At 42.5% G+C, this 21,251-nt stretch overlaps 1 protein-coding gene across 1 annotated transcript in view; it reads left to right on the top strand.

Annotated features, from left to right (window-relative positions):
* FBXL17 (F-box and leucine rich repeat protein 17) overlaps window positions 1-21,251 on the top strand; it is a 2,072,621-nt gene that overhangs the window by 1,874,203 nt on the left and 177,167 nt on the right. The window contains exon 8 of the mRNA XM_078675463.1: window positions 6,939-7,081. Coding sequence (XP_078531589.1) covers window positions 6,939-7,081 — 143 coding nt within the window. The remainder of the gene's footprint in view (window positions 1-6,938; window positions 7,082-21,251) is intronic.

The raw sequence follows: 21,251 nt of genomic DNA, 5'->3' as shown, positions 1-21,251 counted from the left end.
GCTTTCACAGTTATCTAACTCACAGATCAGTGCCGGCTCCACCGCTGAGGTGGAGGAGCGTTGCTCCACTGCTCTCTTAGCTGTGTAAAAGGAAAAAATAAAATGTTAAGAACGTTACGTTATTATTTTATTTTTATGATGGGACCAGGTTAGGGTGGGTGGGGCTGGGCTGGGTTGTGTGACGTCAGAGCAGGGAGGAGAAGTAGTGGTGGGCACCAAAAGTGCGGCCGGTCTTGGGCCGGCCAAACCGTCATGCGCACTTAGCACTTCTTCACCTGGCTGTGTTGAACCGACACTGGCTCTCAGTCCCTGTCTAAGCGCTGAACCAGGTAGTAACATGCCCTCAACCATCTATTGATATCCTTGAAAGAACTGAAGCTTAATTATGTTGCTCCAGACGTGATGGAGAATGCTGGACAAAATAGGAGGAATGCATGAATCAATAGTTCAGTGGTGTCGGAAATTGTGTTGCGAATTTAGGGTGTAGGTGCACAAATCAACTTAAGAAATCCACTCTCATTAGATCAGTCCACAGATCTGAGAAAATATGTGCTTCAACCTCAGTAGCTATGGCTTAAGCAGCAAGCAATCCTCAGAGAAGTGTCTGGTATGTTCAAGCAATACCAACAATTTGAAAGTTACGAAAATTCCCAAACTAATTTGATAAAATACAGAAAGAATTAGCAAATTTTGAAGCAAAGAGCACCTAGTAAATGTAAAGTGACTTTGAAAAACAGCAGTTTGTGTTAGGCCGAGACCATGTTTCAGGCATAGCACAATAGAGCAGAGGTCGGATACACCAAGCATGTCGCCCCATTAAAGTTTTTACCTTTGGACCTAGGATTTAATTGCTGGGAAAGTACCTTCTGGTCAGTGCTGTGGCCCCTAGCTCTTCCAGGTAGAGTTCTGGGCACCAGGTCTATCTACAGCCAGATTTCATACCAGGATACATGCATGGTCCAGCCCTGTGTGGTCAGCTGGGCTTTCTTGGAGTGGAGTCAAGAGTCCTTCTGCTATTTGTGTACCTGAAGCAGGCAAACAGGAGGTCAACCACTTGACATTTGGAGAGTGAGCACCTACTCTCCTTAGGTGACAGCAGGGTTTAGGAGTCCTTGAGTGAGTCATCTTCTTTTAGCAGGGTCTCCTTCTGTAGGTGGAGTCTACCCAGGTCTAGGAATGTTCTGAGGAACTGATGGTTAAGGTACTATATTTATCTTGTGTACTAACCAGTGATTGGAAAAATTCTGCCACCCAATCATAACTATTTTCTCCTATTACTTGCACCTCATTTTGCAGCATTCCCTCTCTGCCTTACTGTAAAAGTACTCAGGATCCCCAGTTTCAAGTTGAGCGAAACCAATTGCCACTAGGCATGCTTGCCTTCTGCTTCTTAACCACTCTCACTTTGTATTAGCTCTTCTTCCAGCTGACAGGGTCTCACACTGTTCCCTCCCCTACTGTGACTAGAGTCTGGCTGTCTGGGAGGGCACTGGGAATAAATAGAGGTCCTCTTTGTGATCTTCAAGTCAAAGGAGGTAGTGATAAATCTGCCCTTTGTTCTTCTAACTGTTCCTGATGCCTGTACCTAATGCCTGCTTACTGTTACAGTTAACACCAATATGCTCCTACTGGGCTCAGTTATGTTAGTAAAATCGGATTCACCATTTAAAAACAAAATAGAAAATAACTTAGAAGCATTTACCTAGAATCTCCTGAGGCAGTGATGGGAAATACATATCTTATCTAGAACTTTTCAGTGAAAGCTCTAGCAATGTGTACAAAGTGAAAAAGCTTTTGGGTTTTACTTCACTGTGAGAGCTCACTAACTGGGATATGTAGTGTGCCCTAGTTTCAGTTGTGAGTTAGCACTATGCACAGTCGTCTTTCAAGGCACTCTTTAGAGGTGAACTATGAAAATAGGAGTTTTCTTCATGGCAAGGGCATTTCTCCCTGCCTTGTGTCACTGCAGTGAATTTAAACTGCCGTCAAGCCATAGAAAAGTGGTTATACTGACAGATACATACTTTTGTCATATATGTTAGAGGTGTAAATACACAGTACAGTCCACATATTACATTTAACTTCCTGCCACAGTTGCACTTTCTGCATCTTCTTCAGTCATCTTACAGGACAGTTAAGTACACCAATTGGGTGAAACTACTTTTGCCAATGCCATTTTAGGGCCAGAAAACATGCATCTTGGCACTGAATAGCATTGTCACAGAGTTCTAATACCAGCAAAAGTAAGGTCTAAAATAAAAATAGAAAATCTGTTGTGAACATGCAGAGAAGGCAAATGTGCTACAAATGATACATGTTTTTCTTTTGTACAGGCATTTTTGAGACTCTAACCCTTTTTATTTTTTTTATTTTTTATACACATCTTTCCATTCCCTCTACTTGGCCAGGAATACACTTTGTAGTTCATTTCATTATGTATATCCTATTTGGTCATCCCTGTGCTTTACTCTCTCTGTTTATCAATATTTATAAAACCTATTTTGCACCTTACCTTACATACCTTTCCCAAGCATTTTAGATTTTTCCTGTTTGTTTGGCCTCTCCTAAATATAGCTCAGCCTTATGGTTACTAAATACTGATGTAGTCCAAGATGATGTCTCTAATCCATATTGTGATTGTGCTTAGTTAGCATCTGGATAGGCTTGGATATATAGATGCTGACCTTGTCCTTATGGTACAGGAGTGTTCATTGAGACTAAGTCTAATGCATTGGTATGTTTGCAGGGGAATGCAGGTAATCAGCAACACTTTCAAGGGCGGCCACAGCTTATGTGGCCAAGAAGCTAGTATTAGCATTGTATGCTGTTTGTCGGGAAGAATTGACAAATCACTGGTCAGGAGTAGCCTGAGTAAGAATGGGTTAGAGTTTCAACATTCGAGAGAATCTTCAGATATTGCAGAGGAGTATCTGTGTGAGAAAGAGATGGGAATTCACTAGCTGTTTCCAGGCAGTATATTAACCCTGGAGGAGAGCTTGTAGGCAAACTGTCAGATGGGCTGCTGAGTGTTGTTCTGGTCCCAAGAGAGAGGGGCACAGAAGAAAGCTCCCTTTTTTGTTGGCTCTAAGCACAGTTGTTTTTTTCTGGAGAACATACACGGACATTGGTCTCCTGAGATCTAGATAGCTCGCCATTGTGCTAGTGCTTCACCACCAGGAGAAAGATTCCCTAGAACAGTTCTGCCCCCCACACCTTATTTACATTGTAATGCTTGTACAGATTTTAAAAGGAAATGAAAACGTTATCCTTAAGCATTTTTTCTGTTTGACCCTCCAAAATAGAAATTGAGTTTTACGTTTTGTATTTTGAAGTAGGTTTTATGCGCTTACCACTGAAAAACACCCCTTCCCATGCCTATCCTGAAAAAACAAACAGATCTTGTAGCTCTGTGCCTTCCAGTGCACTTGGAAGGTGCTCCATTGTGCTTTGGCATGCACACCTTCTTGCTATCTTCTTTCTCAGATCTGATGTACCCCCATTTCAGCGTTGTAGATCATAAACAATCTCAGCACCATACTCCCTCAGCTGTTACAGTAAAACATCAGCATACGTGGAGGCATCCTTCTGCCGACCAATAATGGGGTAAACACATAAAAGAACAGAAATTACAATCTACTTTTACTTTTTTCTGCGAGTCAGCAGTGCAAACTGTAGTTGCTGAAAGAGTAAAGATCCCTGAAATGTTGTGGGCTGGTCCCAAAATATGGTGGGTAACCCTGCAAGATGCAGGCTCACCCAAAACAAGCAAGGGCTAAAGGAGGTGAGACAAAGCTCCTTTTCGGTGTTATTGTATGTTGTATGTTGTGTTTAGTGCTGTAATGAGAAGCATGTATCTACAATTGTATGTAGCCACACCTAAAAACTTTTAGATATGGAAACAAAAAATCAGATTTTAAAGCATAAATGAGTAGCTAATTTCAGTCACATTAAAACAGGTCTGGTTATCATTTTTGTGCTATAGACTACATGAATTGTTTGAGTGTTTTTGTTATGTTATGTAAAAACTGAAAGAGGGTCAGGGTGATTGATCAATCAGGATTTATGAAGTGCGGCCAATCACACGTGAGGGTATTCTGGTGCTGACCCAACCTGCCACTGAGGAGGGTTCAGTTGACCAGCCAGGTCTTGGGTCCTTTTCTGAATTCCAGCAGAGTGGATGAGGTCTGGAGCTGAAGGGGAAGGTTGTTCTGGTATTTCTCAATGAGTTAGGAGAAGGAGCTTCCTCGACTGTTGCTTTAGCGGAAGCAGTGGGTGTGAGTGAGGTAGAGGGAGGCGCAGCACAGGTGTCTGGAGGGTTGGTGGAAGTATAGGTGATGGTGGATGCATTCTGGTCCTAGGTTGTGTAGGGCTTTGAAGGTGTAGATCAGCATCTTGAATTGACATCTCTTCTGAACGGGGAGCCTATGGAGCTTCTTCAGGCGAGGGGTGATGTGAGTCTGCTTTTGGAGGTTGAGGATGAGTCTGGCCAGTGAATTCTATATGGTCTGCAAGAGGTGCAAAGAAGGTGCGAGGGGATTCCTACGTTGAGTTTGTTGCCATTGTCCAGCTGGCTGGTGACTAGGGCTTGAGTGATGGTTTGTATGGTGTTGACAGGGAGCCATTTGAAGAGCATGCAGAGTGAGGAAGCAGGTAGAGGAGACTGAGTTGACATGGCTTTTCATGGTGAGCTTGCTGTCCAGGATGATGCCATGGTTGCGGGCATGGTCTGTCTGAGTGGGTGAGGGTGCTATTTCGGGTGGCCACCAGGAGTTGTTCCAGGGAAGGTTTTGTTCCTGAAGATCAGTACTTCTGTTTTGTCTGTGTTGAGTTTTAGGTAGTTGTCTTTCATCTAGGCAGTGACACTCCTCATGCACCTTTAAAAGTTGTCCTTTGTGGTGGAGGTGTCTTCTGATAATGAGAGAATGAGCTGGGTGTCTTCGGCATAGGATATGATGTTTATTCCATCGGTTCTGACGATGTTGGCTAGGTCGGTCATGTTGGTGTTGAACAGTGTAGGGCTGAGGCACAAGGCTTGAGGGACCCCACAGATGATGTTCTAAGGTTCTGAGGTGAAAGGCAATAAGCGGATTCTCTGGGTTCTTACAGTGAGGAAAAAGGCGATCGATTAGGGTGTCTCGTTGGATTCCAATGTGGTGAAGCCTCTTGATAAGGGTGTGCTGAGACACTCGAACGCTGCTAAGTCGAGGAGGATCAGGACCGCCGTTTCTCCCCTGTTCAGAAGGGTTCTGATGTCATGGATGCCAGTGATCAGGGTGGTTTCGGTACTGTGGTTCATGTGAAAAACAGATTGGGAGGTGTCCAGAAGATTGTTGTTCTCCAGGTGTTCCTTAAGTTGGGTGTTGATAGGCTTTTCGAGGACTTTGGCAGGAAAAGGAAACAGAATGATGGGGCAGTAGTTCTTGAGCTCGCTGGGGTCGGTGGATGGTTTCTTGAGAATGGGTTTGATTTCTGCGTGTTTCCATTCTTCAGGGAAGGTGGCCGTCGTGATGGCTGCATTGAAGATGGTGGTGAGCTTGTTCCTGATCATCTTACTCTTGCATGTTTCCCATCTAGATAGATGCCTGGCTAGCATCATTCTGTCTATGATTTGGGTATGTGCTGATCTAACTGAGATACTCTGTCATCTAAATCCATAAAGGCCACCGTCTTTTTCATTTTGGTAATATTTTGCACAAAAGTATGACTGTCAATAAATTAAACATTTAAATGGGTATTCTTATGAACATCGGTTGTTTGTATATGCAATAATTAATTGTGTTGATTTTCATTTCATGGATGAGCTTATGATGACAGATTTCGTCAGGAATTAGAATAGGAACATGTGGCCAGATGTACTAAGCTTAGTGTTTGTGATTACCAAATTTCTAATTTTTGTAATTAGCTATTTGGTAATCGCAAACACCAATGTCTAACTTGTTTACACTTTCTGCGATTCCCAGTGGGTCGCAAATAGACCTACCTCATGAATTTTTATGAGGCACATTTCAGTTTTTGCGACCCATTGGGTATCGCAAGACTCAAAGGGATGGTGGCCTGCTGGGGGTAGCAGACCACCATGTCTGTGATTGCTTTTAAATAAACCATTTTCTTTTTTAATGCAGACAGTTTTCCTTAAAGGAAAAAAGGATGCATTTAAAAAAAAAAGTTTTCTCTTTCATTTTTTAAGAGTAGATGTTGTTTTTAAAAAAAATATTTTTTTTCATTCTCAAATGGGAAGGGGTTCCACGGGAACCCCTTTCTTTTTGCGATAGCTTGCAATTAACTTTGAGTTGGTTGGTAGTAAAATGCGAATGTTTTGCTACTGCAAAACATTTGTACAGACCAATTCGAATCGGTCAATATTAGGAAGAGGAGTTCTAAAGATTTCCCTCCCATATACAGATTCGCAATTACAAATTGTGATTCGATAACAGGTTACCAAATCACAATTTGGGATTTGTACATTTGAAAAGGCCTTTTTGATTGTGTGAATCGCGTCGTTTGCTAACACAGAAAAAGGTGGCCAATGGTTATTGTCTTTTGCTGCCACAAATGTTTTTTTCAATGCCACTTTTTATATAATAAATACAGTGGTGACACAAGGTTATTCATCAAACAAAAATTCGCAGTTATCAGTACATGAAGTTAGATAGGTAAATGTTACCCCCGGCATTGCAGTTAATAACAAAAAAACACTTGTAGATTTCTTTAGAGCTCCATTGGTGGACATATTTAAAATTGAATTTATCATGAATTGTTTTACAGATTTAAAGATAGTTATAGACATTAGTAACTTTGCATGGTGTGACAGCCATGTTTTTGAGAAGGAATAATCAGCATTACGGTAGTTTAGATGTTATTGTTTTAAAAAATAACACGTAAACAGATTTTCCCCATTTTCTACAATATTAATGTTTGGTTATGGATCTCTTTGTCAGCTTTAATAGCCATCGGGCGGTCCAGTGTGTCCATCGAAACAGTGGATGTTGGATGGTGCAAAGAAATAACAGACCATGGTGCCACCCAGATTGCAGGAACCAGCAAGTCTCTGAAATACCTTGGGTTGATGAGATGTGATAAGGTAAGATGCTCTTTTGAAACTTGTATGCACATATATTTGGGAACGACTAGGGCTGCCGACTTTTGAACTGGGCAACCAGGTTTGAGTCTTAGCATGGACTCAACATCCTATTATTTAGGGCAAATAACTCAACCTCCATGGGCTTTAAAAAATGGAAACAAAAACGATTCTGAACTTGTGCAGTGTAATATGGCGTTCATGTAAAGTACTTTAATGGCACAGAACTAAGTTTGGGGGGCAAAGGATGAATGGTAGGGAGGCTTCTCACCCATGAAAAAGTTGAACAACTTTAAATATGATGCATTTTACAACACTTTTAATTATAGAACCTTGGCTTTTCATTAAAAGCTGGATGGATACAGGAGCTAAGGCTCAATGAATGAATAGTTGAATGGTCAGGAGTGGGTGAATAAATTCATTTAAGGAATGATGACAATGACTAAAGATTTGTGGAGCAAATGGTCTCAATACATTGTCCAAGGGTGGGTGTTCTAATTTTCATTTTAGCTTCTGCATTAAAGCATCGCCCTCACCAAACACTAACACCACCAATCCGTGTGAAAATCCATAGCACTGATGGAATAACAGTGTACTGCCTCAAGGAATAAAACACAAAGTATTAAGCCTTGATCTAAAATAGTAGAGAGAAAGAGATAACTATGTAGTGCCCAAATTGCACAGTGTGAAACCAGAAAACCATGCCTCAATCCTGCCTTCCACCAGGCCACTTTAACAATGTTTTTGGAGCACACATACACTTCTATGATCACATTATATACATAAGACACAAAAATCAACAATGATCAGTTGGGCTCTTGTTGTTCTCTTCTTTTAATGTCATCAGATTCCAATCCCTTAAGCCAACACGTTTCGCCGTGGTAGGGATAACCTACGGCTTCCTTAGGACTTAAAGTTCCTCAAATATGTTTCTCATTAAAGGCATATATCCGTGTTATATCCTTCTACTTTTTCCTTAAGATTCGTAAATTTTCCATGGTGTAAATAAGTTCCAAGTCTTCCAATATTAATAATTATGGCGTAACTTCATTCCAAGTCTGCTACGTAAGTGTATCATCGGCCAGAATTATATTCTCAAGTCCGCTTATATTTAGTGTTCAAAATCGTTTTCTTTTCCGATCCAAGTATAGCCCGGTGAAATTGCAAGCCGCCGCCTGCCAATATGGGAAATACAATCTCTCCTGACTCCTTACACCTCCGTATCTCTACACCCGAGTCCAGACGAGGACCTCGGATATATGCCTTTATTGAGAAACCAATTTGAGAAACTTTAAGCCCTGAGGAAGCCATAGATTATCCCTACCACGGCGAAACGCGTTGGCGTAAGGGATTGGAATCTGATGACATTAAAAGAAGAGAACAACAAAAGCCCAACTGAACATTGTTGATTTTTGTGTCTTATGTATATAATTTGATCATAGAAGTGTATGTGTGCCCCAAAAACATTGTTAAAGTGTTGTTCAATCTTTTGATTGAGTTTAGGGAAATAGTGTGTTCTCTTAACCCCATTTTGGATGCACCAAACTTTATTATTCTTTGGAGTAAATCAAGTGTAATTACTATATGAGCGCCAGCATATCCTGTACACCCAACAATAGTGACTTCCACTAGGCCACATTGTGTGATCCAAAACAATTATTTTTGCACAGTGCCTTCTTTTCCTGCATCATCACATGAGAGCTCCCCCAAATACAGCAGTCCAGCATGTGTGCTACACGGCGGCAAAAGACAATAATGTTACTCCATACATAGTAAGACCCCAGGCTATGTATACGGAGCAAATGGCAGCTGATTTTCCTGTTGGTTTACTAATAGCCGTTAAGTATCAATGGGGTAACCCTGTATACCTCAGAACCTGGGTATCAATCAAACAATCAACTAATCAATCAACTTTTATTCGAATTTCAAAGAAAATCATACAAGTGTCATTAAAAAGCAGTCTATTAAAAACAGACAATCTTATATTAAAACTGTCAAATCGACACCTAAAATGTGAACAGAAACAGTTGCATTGATTCATTTAGTTAATACAGATACTTAGAGCCTGCATATCAATCCAAAAATTACAGTACTAGCAAGATTCACGTAGGACCCCACATAGAAAATGGGAGACAAAAACACAGTTTGGGAGCAGCTAAAAGTTGCAAATATAAATAGGCCGGTCTAATTTGCCTGACCTCCTGCGCTCCCCAATAGGTCTTACATATTTGTTTTGCAGGGTAGAGAACTTAAGACACAACAAAAGTATATGCACAGAGGTGCAGATAGAGGTGTGGTCAGACATCCTTGGAAAATAGCAACTGAAGGAAGATGTTAAATCTCAGGAATGTTAAAGACAACAATGGTAAGTGGACATGTCCAGGGACTGATTTAACTAAGACGTATGATCATTATTAGTGTTTAGGTAGGGTAAAATGCTCCCTTTCGGGCACCACTTTCTGCGCAAAGGCCTGCTTCACCCAGGTTAGGTCCTCTTTTACAATACCCTTGGGGCCAAAAAACAGGTTTGGGCGGCCCAGTTCGAAAAAGGACCTCTTAATATATGAGATCCATGGGATCCGAGCAGACCTGTCCAGGGTCAGGCGATCCTGGAGGACAAGTCTGTTAAAATGAAGCTCCTCTTTGTGCCAGACAGAGCATTAAAGGAGCAACGGACGGATGCAGATCAGATCTGAGATAAAGGCCAGACCTAATTTCTCATGGGTGATCTCAGTTGAGGTGCTCTGGCTAATAGCCAGAAGATTTCTCAGAAATCTGTTTTAGATTAACTTTATGGAGTCAGCGTTAGTGTAGTGCCAGTTTTCCGACTCAGAAGAGGCCATTGGAATGCATTTGACCTTGTAGACATTTAACCTAAGCTTTGGGGGCTTATTCCCAATTCACCTGGCAAAATCATGTGCACCAGAAGTGGATCTTGGCAGAGTATTCCATTTTTCTTTAACAATGTTTTTTTTTTGTGGCCAGCTACCATAAAAGCTGATTTTTTAAATTAGTAAGAGTTCCAGATTGTCCATAGAAATAATAAAAGATGTTGCAGGCCCTTGGCAGTGTGAGCTATTAAAACTGCATCGCCTGCATAAAAAAGGACTGTAATTAGTCTTCTTCCCACCCTGGGAACATCTGCCTCAATGTTGGTTAAAACTTACTCCAGATGATTAATATACATTATAAACAAGATGGGGGCAAGGATGCACCCTTGCGAACTCCCCTTTTAATAATAAATGGGTGCATTCACCATTTGGGCCATACCTGACCACCCATTGAGTCCATTATGGAGATCTCTCATGAAGGCAATCAGGACTTGGTTCTCCCCCATGGACCCCAGCTCCGACCAGAATTTTTCCCTATTGACTTTATCAAAGGCTGAACTTAGGTCCATAAATGCCATATGGATCCCCACCCCCCTTTTGCCTGAGTATATTTGGCAATCAGGAGATGGAGGTTGAGGTTCTTTTCAACCGTTCCCCTACCTGACCTAAACCTGTATTGGATGTCAGAGAGAATACACCTCTTATCCGCCCCTGAGGTGACTCACCCTCCCAATAATCTTAATCTCCATATTGAAAAACACCTTCGGCGCTCATGACGAGCTCATCTCATCATGAGACACAGTGGAGCTGTGCTCATGACGAGCTGAGCTCGTCATAACAGCCGTGGAACGCCCACGCGGGGATAATTCCCCTGCTGTGCTGGGCGTTCCATTAAGTGGGTGGAGTTGTGACGAGCTGAACTCGTCATGAGCACAGCTCCACTGTGCAGCGTGACGGGCTGGGGGCGTCACAAGCACCATGGCGCTGCGCAGGGCCCCTCCCTCCGCACCGCAGGGAATTAGCCTTGTGGGAAAGGGGTTAAGGAAATTGGTCTATACGAGGAAGACTCATCCTCCCAATAATCTTAATCTCTACATTGATTAAGGAAATGGGCCAATAGAAGGTTTGGTTGGCCCTGTCCCCTTTTTCAAAGATTGTAATAATAATGGAATGTTTGCATGCAACGGGAAGGGGACCTCTGATCACATCATTAATGTGGCGGGTGATGATGGGGGCCCACAAGTCGCTAACGGATTTCAAGAGGTCTCCCGAAACCCCATTGGCTCTTGGGGCTTTTGCCCGGTCTCAGGGAATCTATGACGTTGCTTACCTTGCCCCACCCAACCGTAATCTGAGTAGTAGGATAGGGGATAAGGGGGGCGCGGTAGACCCCTCTCTCCTCAAGGTCCTAAAGATCTGTGAAGTGGTCCACCCGAGCCTGGATGGGTACTGTGGCAGCCTGGTCCAACAGATGGGCACCTTTGAAGAAGGGGTGGTTCACTATGGCCCAAAACTTAGTACTGTCGTTCAAAGAACTTGCTGCCACCAAGTGATCCCATAACTCCTTCTTGCGGCCCTTAAGGGCTTTTTTAAAAACTGCTCTAGCATATTGAATGGCAATCCTGCCCCGGGGTGTGCATTTTAAGGTAGCCATTAACTCTCTTTTGGCCCTAGCACAGTATGTATCAAACCATCTGCATAGTTTGGTGGGAGCCCCTTAACCTTGTTTAGTCAAGGCATTATTTATGTATTACAGAAAGACAACGGTTCTGTCGAACAGACTTAACACTTGTTACTGAATATCCAATTCAGCGGGTACACAGTTGCTTACATATGATTAAATCATACAAAGAAAAAATAAAAAAGAAGAAAAAGAAACACACTGGTCTGAACAACTGAGTTAATAATATATGTTTTTGTACCCGAATTATATCAATTCATATAATCAATCATTAAAGTGCTCCATACATGGTAGGTGAAAAAATTGCTTCTGCAGTGCATTCGCAAAAAGTGACTATGTATTTGTACAAGACACTTGAAATAATCCAGTAAACCTGTCCAATTTGTTCAAATCTGTAACTTGTCATTGGTGGGTTAAATTCGTCTGTCCTTAGTTGCCCAAAATGTTTTTTTCAGTTCAGGCTGACGTTCCTCCCTTCTTTGGAAGCGTGCACTTTCTTTAAATCTAGATGGGTCTTCATCAGGGCCGAGTATGGAACAACTTGGTGTCAAAAGATAACTGTGAATGACCACCACTTTCTCAAAAGAGGTACCCCTGGGTTTTCGAATGGGCAGTTACTCACATATTCAATGAATGACGACGTCAATCACTCATCAAAAATGTTAGTTTTCTCAGATTATCACCCTGGATTCATGGAGTCTGAAGGAAAGACAAGACGTGTTGAATTATATGCTTTTTTTTTGAGTTCAGAAGAATTTTATTTGACAATCATAAGAAGAGATAATCAGGTGTCAGAACAAAATACAATGTAATACAAAGTTAAAGACTCTTAAGCAAAAGAAAAAATAAAAGAACATAAGTATACAGATGCATTTGCAATAAGAAAGAAATCTGGGTACAGAGTAAAAAATAAGGAAGAGATATATGAAAAATACATGAGCGTAAAATATGGCAATCATAAAAACATTGGGAAAATTCGAGAAAATGATACAGTGAAGGATAAATGGAATGTATCAGGCGATTAAGGGGGTTTAGGAACTTCTTGTTGTGGAGGCAGAGGATGAAACAAACGTTTACTGCAAGAGTCCAAATAAAGTGTAATTGGAGTCCATAAGTCCGTGCGTTTGACAGCCAAACATGCCGGGAAGACATGAGTGGTATCGAGCCTATGGTTATGGCAGACATTAAACCACCATGCTTTGAAAGAGATTTTGGAGAAATCCTTCCAGTTAACTGTTAATTGTTGGAAAGCAGCAGCAAGTAAAAGGTCAACAATCTGGGGCTTCAAGTCAACATCATCCCAGCAGGGGGAAAGGCTACCCATAAAAATATGTGTGTGGGAAAAAGGGATAGAAGTGTGGAAAATCACATTAACTTGAGCCCAAACCTGTAACCAAAAACTACGAACAGGAGTACATAAAAATAACATGTGGAATAAATCAGCTTGTGGAGATGAGCAAGACCAGCATGTGTGAGGAGTGTTAGGGAAGCGTTTGTGCAGGTCAAAGGGTGTGAAGAGGAGTCTATTATAGATAAAAAATAAAGTCTGAGTGAGTGTTGCTGCTCTTGAAGATTTGCGGAGTTTGGTCCAAATTTTGTCCCAGAAGGGAACTGACCAAGAGACAGACAAGTCGTGCTCCCAGGACTCCTCGACTTTGGATTTAGGTCTTGGAGTTGCACTAGCGTGAAGGTATTTATAAATAGCAGTAGCTTTTGGTGTAGTGCGTAAGAAGGAGTGGAGTGAGGAAGTGAGAGTGGATGGGGAGAAGGAGGGTCAGGCTGAGTGAGGAGATCATATTTCAATAAAACTGCATTTTTAAGCGATTGATATTTGCGTGCAAAGGAGGTGGGTAAGTCATAAAGGGTGCGAAGTTCATGAAAAGATAGAAAAGAGGAGTCAGAAAAAAGTTGGGAAATCCAATGTAGACCTCGAGTATGCCAAGATTTCCAGAAAAAGGGTCTGTCCCGGATGAGTAGGGAGGTGTTATGCCATATGGGGGAGGATAGGAAATCGGCAATAGTGGTAGGGGGTGAATGAGAGGAAGAGAGGAGTATTTTTGTGGTAAACTTATGAATCGGAGTAGAAACAGATGCGGGTTTGCGAGAGAAGGAGAGGTATTCGGAGAAAGAGAAGGGAGATAGGAAAAGGCGTTCAAGTTTGGCCCATAATGGACATGGGATGTCAGGATCTTGAAGCCAAAAAGAGGCTTGTCTCAATTGGAACGCCTTGTGATAGGCTGGAAAATCAGGGAAGTTAACCCCACCCTCTGATTTAGGACGAATCAAGCGCGCCAAGGACATTCGTGGTTTCTTTTTATTCCAGAGAAAGGGGATTAGAATGGAGTTGATCTGTTTGAAAAATTTGGATGGGACAGGGACCGGAATATTAGAAAGCGTGTATAAAACAATGGGAGATAGCATCATTTTTATAGTGTCTAGGCGGCCCCACCAAGAGAGGTACAGAGGATGCCATTTGGACGTGAGATCTGTCAATTTTTGAATACATTTGGACATACACAGGGAAACGGTATCTGGGATGGTGGGGGCAATATGCATTCCAAGGTACTTGATATTGGAAGGTTTCCATGTGAAGTTGGAGGCGGCAAAATCTGGATTGAATGTAAGTTTGGTTAGAGGAAGGATCTCGCATTTGTCATTATTAAGTTTATACCCAGAGATTTGGGAATACGCATGGACTTCGGTGAGAAAAGCAGGAATGGAGATAGAGGGGTTGGAGACAAATAACAGAATGTCATCCGCATAGGCAGCTAGTTTGATGTGTGAATCTGATAGTTGGTAACCATGGATGGAAGGGTTTTGACGAAGCTTGGAGAGAAAGGGTTCTAAAGCCAAGTTAAAAAGAAAGGGGGATAGAGGACATCCTTGACGAACACCTCTTTTTAGATAAAAAAATGAAGAAATTTGACCATTGGCACAAACCGCTGCGCGTGGGCTAGAATAAAGAAGTGAGATTAAGGACGTAAAGACAGGACCAAAACCGAACCATTGGAGGGTATGAAACAAATAAGTCCACTCAACCCTATCAAACGCTTTTTCAGCGTCCAAAGCAATGGCCGCAAGAGGATGAGGTAAAGGGCGAGATTTAGAGAGAATGTTAAATAGGAGTCTGGTGTTGTCACTGATAAATCGGCCTTTAACAAAGCCGGACTGTTCTTCACCCAGTAAGTCTGGGAGGAGAAAGTCGAGTCGAGCTGCAAGAGATTTTGCAAAGATTTTGTAATCAATATTGACCAGAGAAATCGGCCTGTAATTTTTGCAATATTGAGGGTCCTTCCCCTCCTTGGGTATGAGGCAGATATGAGCGTCCGAAAAGGAGCCGGAGGAGGAACCCAAGGAAAGGAAGGTGCCAATAAGGGAATGGAGTCTGGGTATAAGAAGCTTTGAAAAGTGGAGAAAGAATTCTACCGTGAAGCCGTCGGGCCCAGGGGCTTTGTCTTTTTGGAGGGTTTGAAGTGCTTTGAGTAATTCTTGGTGGGATATGTCGTGTTCTAAATGAGAAAGGTCAAGTGGAAAATGTGATGGTTTTTGTATGGTGGAGAAAAATGTGTCTAGTAAGTGGGAAGATGGTTGAGTTTCAGAAGAATATAAGGTCTTATAAAAAGTAGAGAATGCAGTGAGAATGTCTGCGTCTATGTGTTTAAGGTTCAAGTCAGTGTCGTAGATAGATTCAATGTTTAGTTTGTTGTGTTTCACCTTCAGGTAATTGGCCAAGATCTTACCAGCCTTATTTTTGCCTCCATAGAACTTGGCACTAGATCTTAATAAATATAATGATGCATCATCTGTAGATTTTTTGTTAAATTTCATCTTAGCGTTGATAAGGGCGGTTAGAGTTTGCTGCGAGCGGGAGGTAAAATAAGAATGCTCCAATTTCTTAATATCTAGAAGGATGGTTTTAGTAGCTTCTCGAGCAGCTCTACGTTTTTTAGCAACAAAGCCAATGATAAAGTCCCTTGCTGCCGCTTTAAAAGCATCCCAGATAGTATGTTTAGGGACAGGGGAGTTATCGTTTAGGGCAAAGAATTCATGGGAGAAAGAGATGAAGGCGGCAGTAAATTTGGGGTCTAGGAGAAGAGAGTTGTTGAAACGCCAACGTTTAGGGCCTGTTGATTTGGGTAAGAGATCCAATTGAACTAATGTAGGGGCATGGTCAGAAAGTAAAAGTGGGCCTATTTCTGCATGAGAGAGAGTTTGGGCAATATTGTGGGTAACAAAAATGTAATCGATTCGAGATTGGGAATGGTGACATGGGGAGTAGAAAGTAAATTCTTGGAGACTTGGATTACAAAGACGCCAAGCATCAGCGAGTTTATGTTGGGAGATGGTTTGGGAGAAGGATTTGTGAGGTTTATTAGGAATGAAATGTGCTTTGGAGTTCCTGTCTAAAAAGGGATCTAGGGGCTGATTGCAGTCTCCCGCTAAAATGAAATTATCATCAATGAATCTGGTGACATGCTGGGAAAATGAATGCCAGAAAGTGGGATCACCAGTGGTAGGGGCATAAACATTTAAAAGAGAAATTGGAACATTCTTAATAGAAAGTTGAACATAAGTCCAACGGCCCTCAGTATCAGACTCTTGAGCAATCATAGAAGGAGAAAGAGCTTTGTGACATAGAATAGCAACTCCATTGCGTTTACCATCCCCGGGGGAAAAATAAACATCACCCACCCAGCTTCTTTTCAACTTAACAGATTCTTCAGCAGACAAATGAGTCTCTTGCAGAAAAGCAATGTCCACATTAAAACGCGAAAGATGAGACAAGATTCTCTGTCGTTTGATAGGTGAGTTAATGCCCTTAACATTCCAAGTGATTATTTTAAGAGACATATCATATCAAAAAAGAGGAAAAAAAGAAAAGCAGAAGAAGATAAGAGAATGCACATGAGACCCAGAGGAGTAAGAAAAGCGAGGAGAGCAAGAAGGTCAATGAACGTCAATACATGATAGTAATGAGCAAGAAGATGAGAAAGGGGGAAAAAACGTGAGGAAGAAAAAGATAAAAGCGGTAGATGTAGAAAATCCGAGAGGAGAAAAGTAGAAATAAGTGAAGTAATAAGAAGGAGTGGACAATAAAAAAGTTTTGAAGAAAGAAGAGAGAAAGACACTTGTAAAGCAGAAGAAACAAGTAACTGATGCAGAAAAAATGAGAAGATAATCCAGAGACATATCATATCGAAGAAAAAGAAGAAAACAAAAGAGAAAGATGGGGACGCAAAGGGGATCAACAGAATTGAAAAGCCAAGAAGAATAAGAGAATCGATAAAAAGCAGTGCAATATAATAAAGAGTAAAAGGATGAGGGAAGAAGAAATAGGGTGAGGAAGAAAAAAGTAGAAGCGAGTTGTGTAGAGGAGAGGATAAGGTAGTCCGAGAAGTAGTCAGAGTAGTAGATATAAGACAGCAATAGAAGAGTATTCGAAAACCAAGAGGAAGAGACACCTGTGAAGCAGAGAGAATTGGGGAACGTAAAAGTAAGAAAGATGCGAGGAGGAAAGTGAACAACTGGGGGGAAAGGCAAAACATACTTACGAAGGGTAGAGATGGGGAGGGTTGATCAGCAGGGGAAGGGACGCGAGGAGATGAATGAGGGGGGGAGCGCCAGGCAAAGGAAGCAAACGTCCGATGCAAACGAACCAACAGGTCGAGGGAATGACGCCAAACATATTGTAAAACCTGCAAGGAGAAGGGGGGAAGACAATAATAAATGAGACGAATGAGAGGGGGTGAGAACAAGACAATAATGAATAGCAAAAAGGTACGCAAAAAGGCGGCAGTGAACAATACTAATTAACGAACAGGGAGAGAAGAAAAACGAGGGGGAATAAGGGGAAGAACAGGAGGATATGTGAACAGGAGCCGCCTGAAAACATAACAAGAACAAGCAAAAATACATTCAACCATGCATGGCAAGCATGCAAATTTACTGAAATTTCAAAGCTTTATCACGCAAAAATCATGGCGGAAAAGCTGATGAAGAGCTAGAGAAGTCCATATCAGAGGTTTGAGTTGTATTCAAAAAGCTTCGTAGGCGAACAGGATCTTCATATGTTGTAGTTTTGTTGTTGTAGGTCACTCGGAATAGGCATGGGTGGAAAAGTCCGTATCTAGCTCCAATAGCACGGAGTTCTGGTCGCATGTCCAGGAAGGCCTTGCGTCGAGTAGCCGTAGCTCTTGCATAATCTTGTGCAAAGAAAAGGTTGGAGCCTGACCATTGCAGTCGAGGTGAGGCACGGGCCGCTGAAATAACTTTGAGGAGGTCAGTGTATTCTAAGAAGTACATGATGACACCTCTTGGCCGTGAAGAAGGAGAGGAAGTAGAAGGGAGGCGACCCAACCGGTGTGCACGCTGGATGTTAAGCGTGGTATCTTCAGGAAGGTGAAGGAGCTTGGGCAGAAATGATTTAAAGAAGGCAATGGGATCAGTCCCCTCGCAATTCTCCGCAAGGCCGTAGAGACGAAGATTGTTGCGCCTGTTCCGATTTTCCAATTCTTCAACCTGCTTTTGAAGAGAAGAGATTTGAGATTGCATGTGTGTTACTTTAGAGGATGACTCTTGAAGAGCTGTCAGGGAATGTTCTACTGTGGTCACTCTGGCATCCATCTGAGACCAGTTGTCAGTAAGAACCTGCAACTTAGAGTTAGTTTCTTCCATGAAGGGTCTGAGGGCGCGTATTTCTTCTAATAGCAGCTCCATGGAGACAGCCGATGTGGACCCCGTTGGCGATGGAGGATTTTTTTTAAGACGCTTCGGCGTGACCTTCCCTGGAGGCTGGATGGGCTTCTCCGTGTTAGACTGCGACATTTGAGTGAGGAGTCCTTGAGAGGCCTCGAGATGCGCCAATGCAGAGAAGACTTTGGAATTTTTAAGGAAGATGCGACGTGGAGGTTTGGAGGTGCGAGAGAATGCCTTTTTTTCCATAAAGATGAAGAACAGTGATGTCCACTACTAGTCCAGAGGCAGTGAAGAGTATGCGTCGGAGCTTTTAACTGAAGGACTGCGCTAAGTGTAGGTACGCCATGAAGTGAGGAAAATAGATGGAACAGCAATCAAATCTCTAACTGAAGAAGGTAGGACATAAATGACGAGAACAAAGAGCCATCGTGGCGACAAAGTGTAGAGAAGTGGCACCTTGTGGAGCAAAGAGGGTCCGTCAAAAAGAAGACCTCATGAGTATAAGGGGAGCAAATGAAGGAGAATGTACAAAAAAAGTGCTCAGAACTGCCCCATATTGCAAATAGCGCTGGATATGCGGCCAAGGGAAAGAGCAGCACAGTTAATGCGTAATGGAGTCAATCTGAGTACTTTTGCAGGGTGGCTGAGGAGAGGAGAGAGCATTTGCTCAAAATGGCCGCCAGAGAAATAAAAAAAACGCAAACCAAACTTGCCAGAGTTCAATTGGAGGTAGCTTGCAGCATACACAGGCAGCGGTGAGACAATCAAGCAGAAATCACCTCACCATGTGTAATTGGCGTTGCGCAGGGCTCCGTGGTGTGTACACATCGTCGTAGGTCAGAAGCGCCGCAGTCCGCGCTGGATACACACAAAATGGCGGGCGCGACTCTTAGTCAGCCGCGTTCGCGATGCAAACGAGAAGAACGGCCATACCGCCGCCTGGAGAGGACCGCAAATAGGAGCCCCGTAGTCGCCGCAGTCTCCGGTTGCAGTAAAGGAGTGTTGCAGGGACAGGTGCGTCAGCAGAAGCGGCGAAATTCCTCGGCGACCGGGAGCGCCTACATCCGCGCTGCCGTCCTCGCCGGGCGCCAAGCCACGCCCCCGTTGAATTATATGCTAAAACACTACATCCCAATTCTTCTTATTTATTCTTAGTGAAATGAGTAGCTCTCAGAGTGTTGGAGTCTGAATCTAGATTTGAACATATAATTCGATTACCAAATATATATATTATTTTATAATATTTACTCAGTAACCCAATTTTGTGAACCAACATTTTTTTTCCGATTTAAAAAAAAAACATTTTTTATGGTTTAATCTTGATATGTAAGCGACTGTGTATCTACGGAATTGGTAACTAAGTAGCAAGTGTTAAGTCTGTCCGACAGAACTTTTGTTTTAATGTAATATATGCTTCAGGTTCGTCATTAGGGCAGTGGTGATAGGTGTATGAATGTTTCTAAGTTCATGATTAGAATCTACTACTTCTATAAATTGCCGCTCAATGCATAGGTATAATTTAATATATTAAACTGACATGCAAGTGCTGTTTTATAAGGAAATACACTGTTTTGAATTTTGGAGAGTCTTTATTATATGTACTGGACTCATTGACCTAAAGGTCAGCACTGCTTGTGGTGACCCTGCAGGAGACAGGGACAAACCAAATGCAAAAACGAATGGTTTTGAAGTAGCACTTTAAAACCATTTGTTTTGCATTGTTTATGTTTAAAGTGCTGAAGTGCTGTAGACAGGAAACCTTGGCTGGTCCTGCCCTGTGGCAGCTCGCACAGGAAACGTTGTGGGGCAATGGAGCGGGCGGGGCAGGTGGGGGTTAGTGAAGTTTGACATATGATTGGAAAGTGGAGAGTAAAGAAATAAAACCATTTATTTATTTACTTTACACTTTAGTGTCATATGTCGAACTTCACTACCCGCCCCTGCCCCACAGCGTTATCTGTGCGAGCCGCCACTGGTCCTGACCCACCTTTAGTGATATAAGCCCTACCCAGCCAGCCCACTGGGAAAAAAACCTGGTGACTTGGAGTGCCAGTCTAGGCTTGACAGCATTTATTTACATAATCCAGTGAGCAGGCACTTTGCTGTATACCTTTCTAGTTGTAATTGAAATGTGAACTTATATTGGTGTGAGTTTCATAAACCATCTTATACTGGTTACCACAAAGCAAAGATTCCTTATTTGCTTTGCAAATGGGCAGCTATTCAATTTGGAGGAGTCGAATGGAGCCGCAAAACAATTAAACCTTGTGCAGGCTGGAGCTATCCAGATTTGCTATTACACTGGGACTCCTGCAGCATGTTTCTTTACACAAATCCCGCCTCTCCAAGTGCTACCAGCAATCACTTGTAAAGAAGTTATAGACAGGATTACAGAGTTATGATAACTACAATATAAATGTATTTTTGTATAGTTCTTCATAGTGCAATATTAATGTTTCTAAGGGCTATATAAATACCAAGACTTGCAGTTGGTTGTGTGATGGAACAACGAATGCCTGAACCATGCAGTCTTAACTGCGACCGCGTCTTTACCACACATGCCTTTACACCGCATGCCTTTCCCATGGAATTTCGAAGACATGATTGGTAAAGGGACATGTGTGATAAAGATCACACTTCTGTCCCTCTGCTCTGAGCCCTGAATCTTGCCCTCCTGCAGCTTATTGTGTCTGCCCCAGCCCTATAAACTTCCCTGACCACCTATCCTGATCCTTAATACTCAACCCCCAGCCCCTGTAAACTACTCCGACCCCGGCCACCCTCCCTAAGCCCTAAAACCAGCCCCACCCCTAAAACCTACCGCCACCTACCCTAGCCCAACTGCCCTCTTAGCCTTTAAACTGCCACTTTCCTGTCCCCTTCCCTGAGCCCTAAAAATCCTAACTCCTCCAGCACCTACAAACTACCCCTCACCCTCCTGCTCTCCCACCGAGCTGCAGCCAGC

The sequence above is a fragment of the Lissotriton helveticus genome, chromosome 2_1 (genome assembly GCF_964261635.1).
Source record: "Lissotriton helveticus chromosome 2_1, aLisHel1.1, whole genome shotgun sequence".
Classification (NCBI taxonomy): domain Eukaryota; kingdom Metazoa; phylum Chordata; class Amphibia; order Caudata; family Salamandridae; genus Lissotriton; species Lissotriton helveticus.
This window is presented reverse-complemented; position numbering and strand designations above follow the sequence as displayed.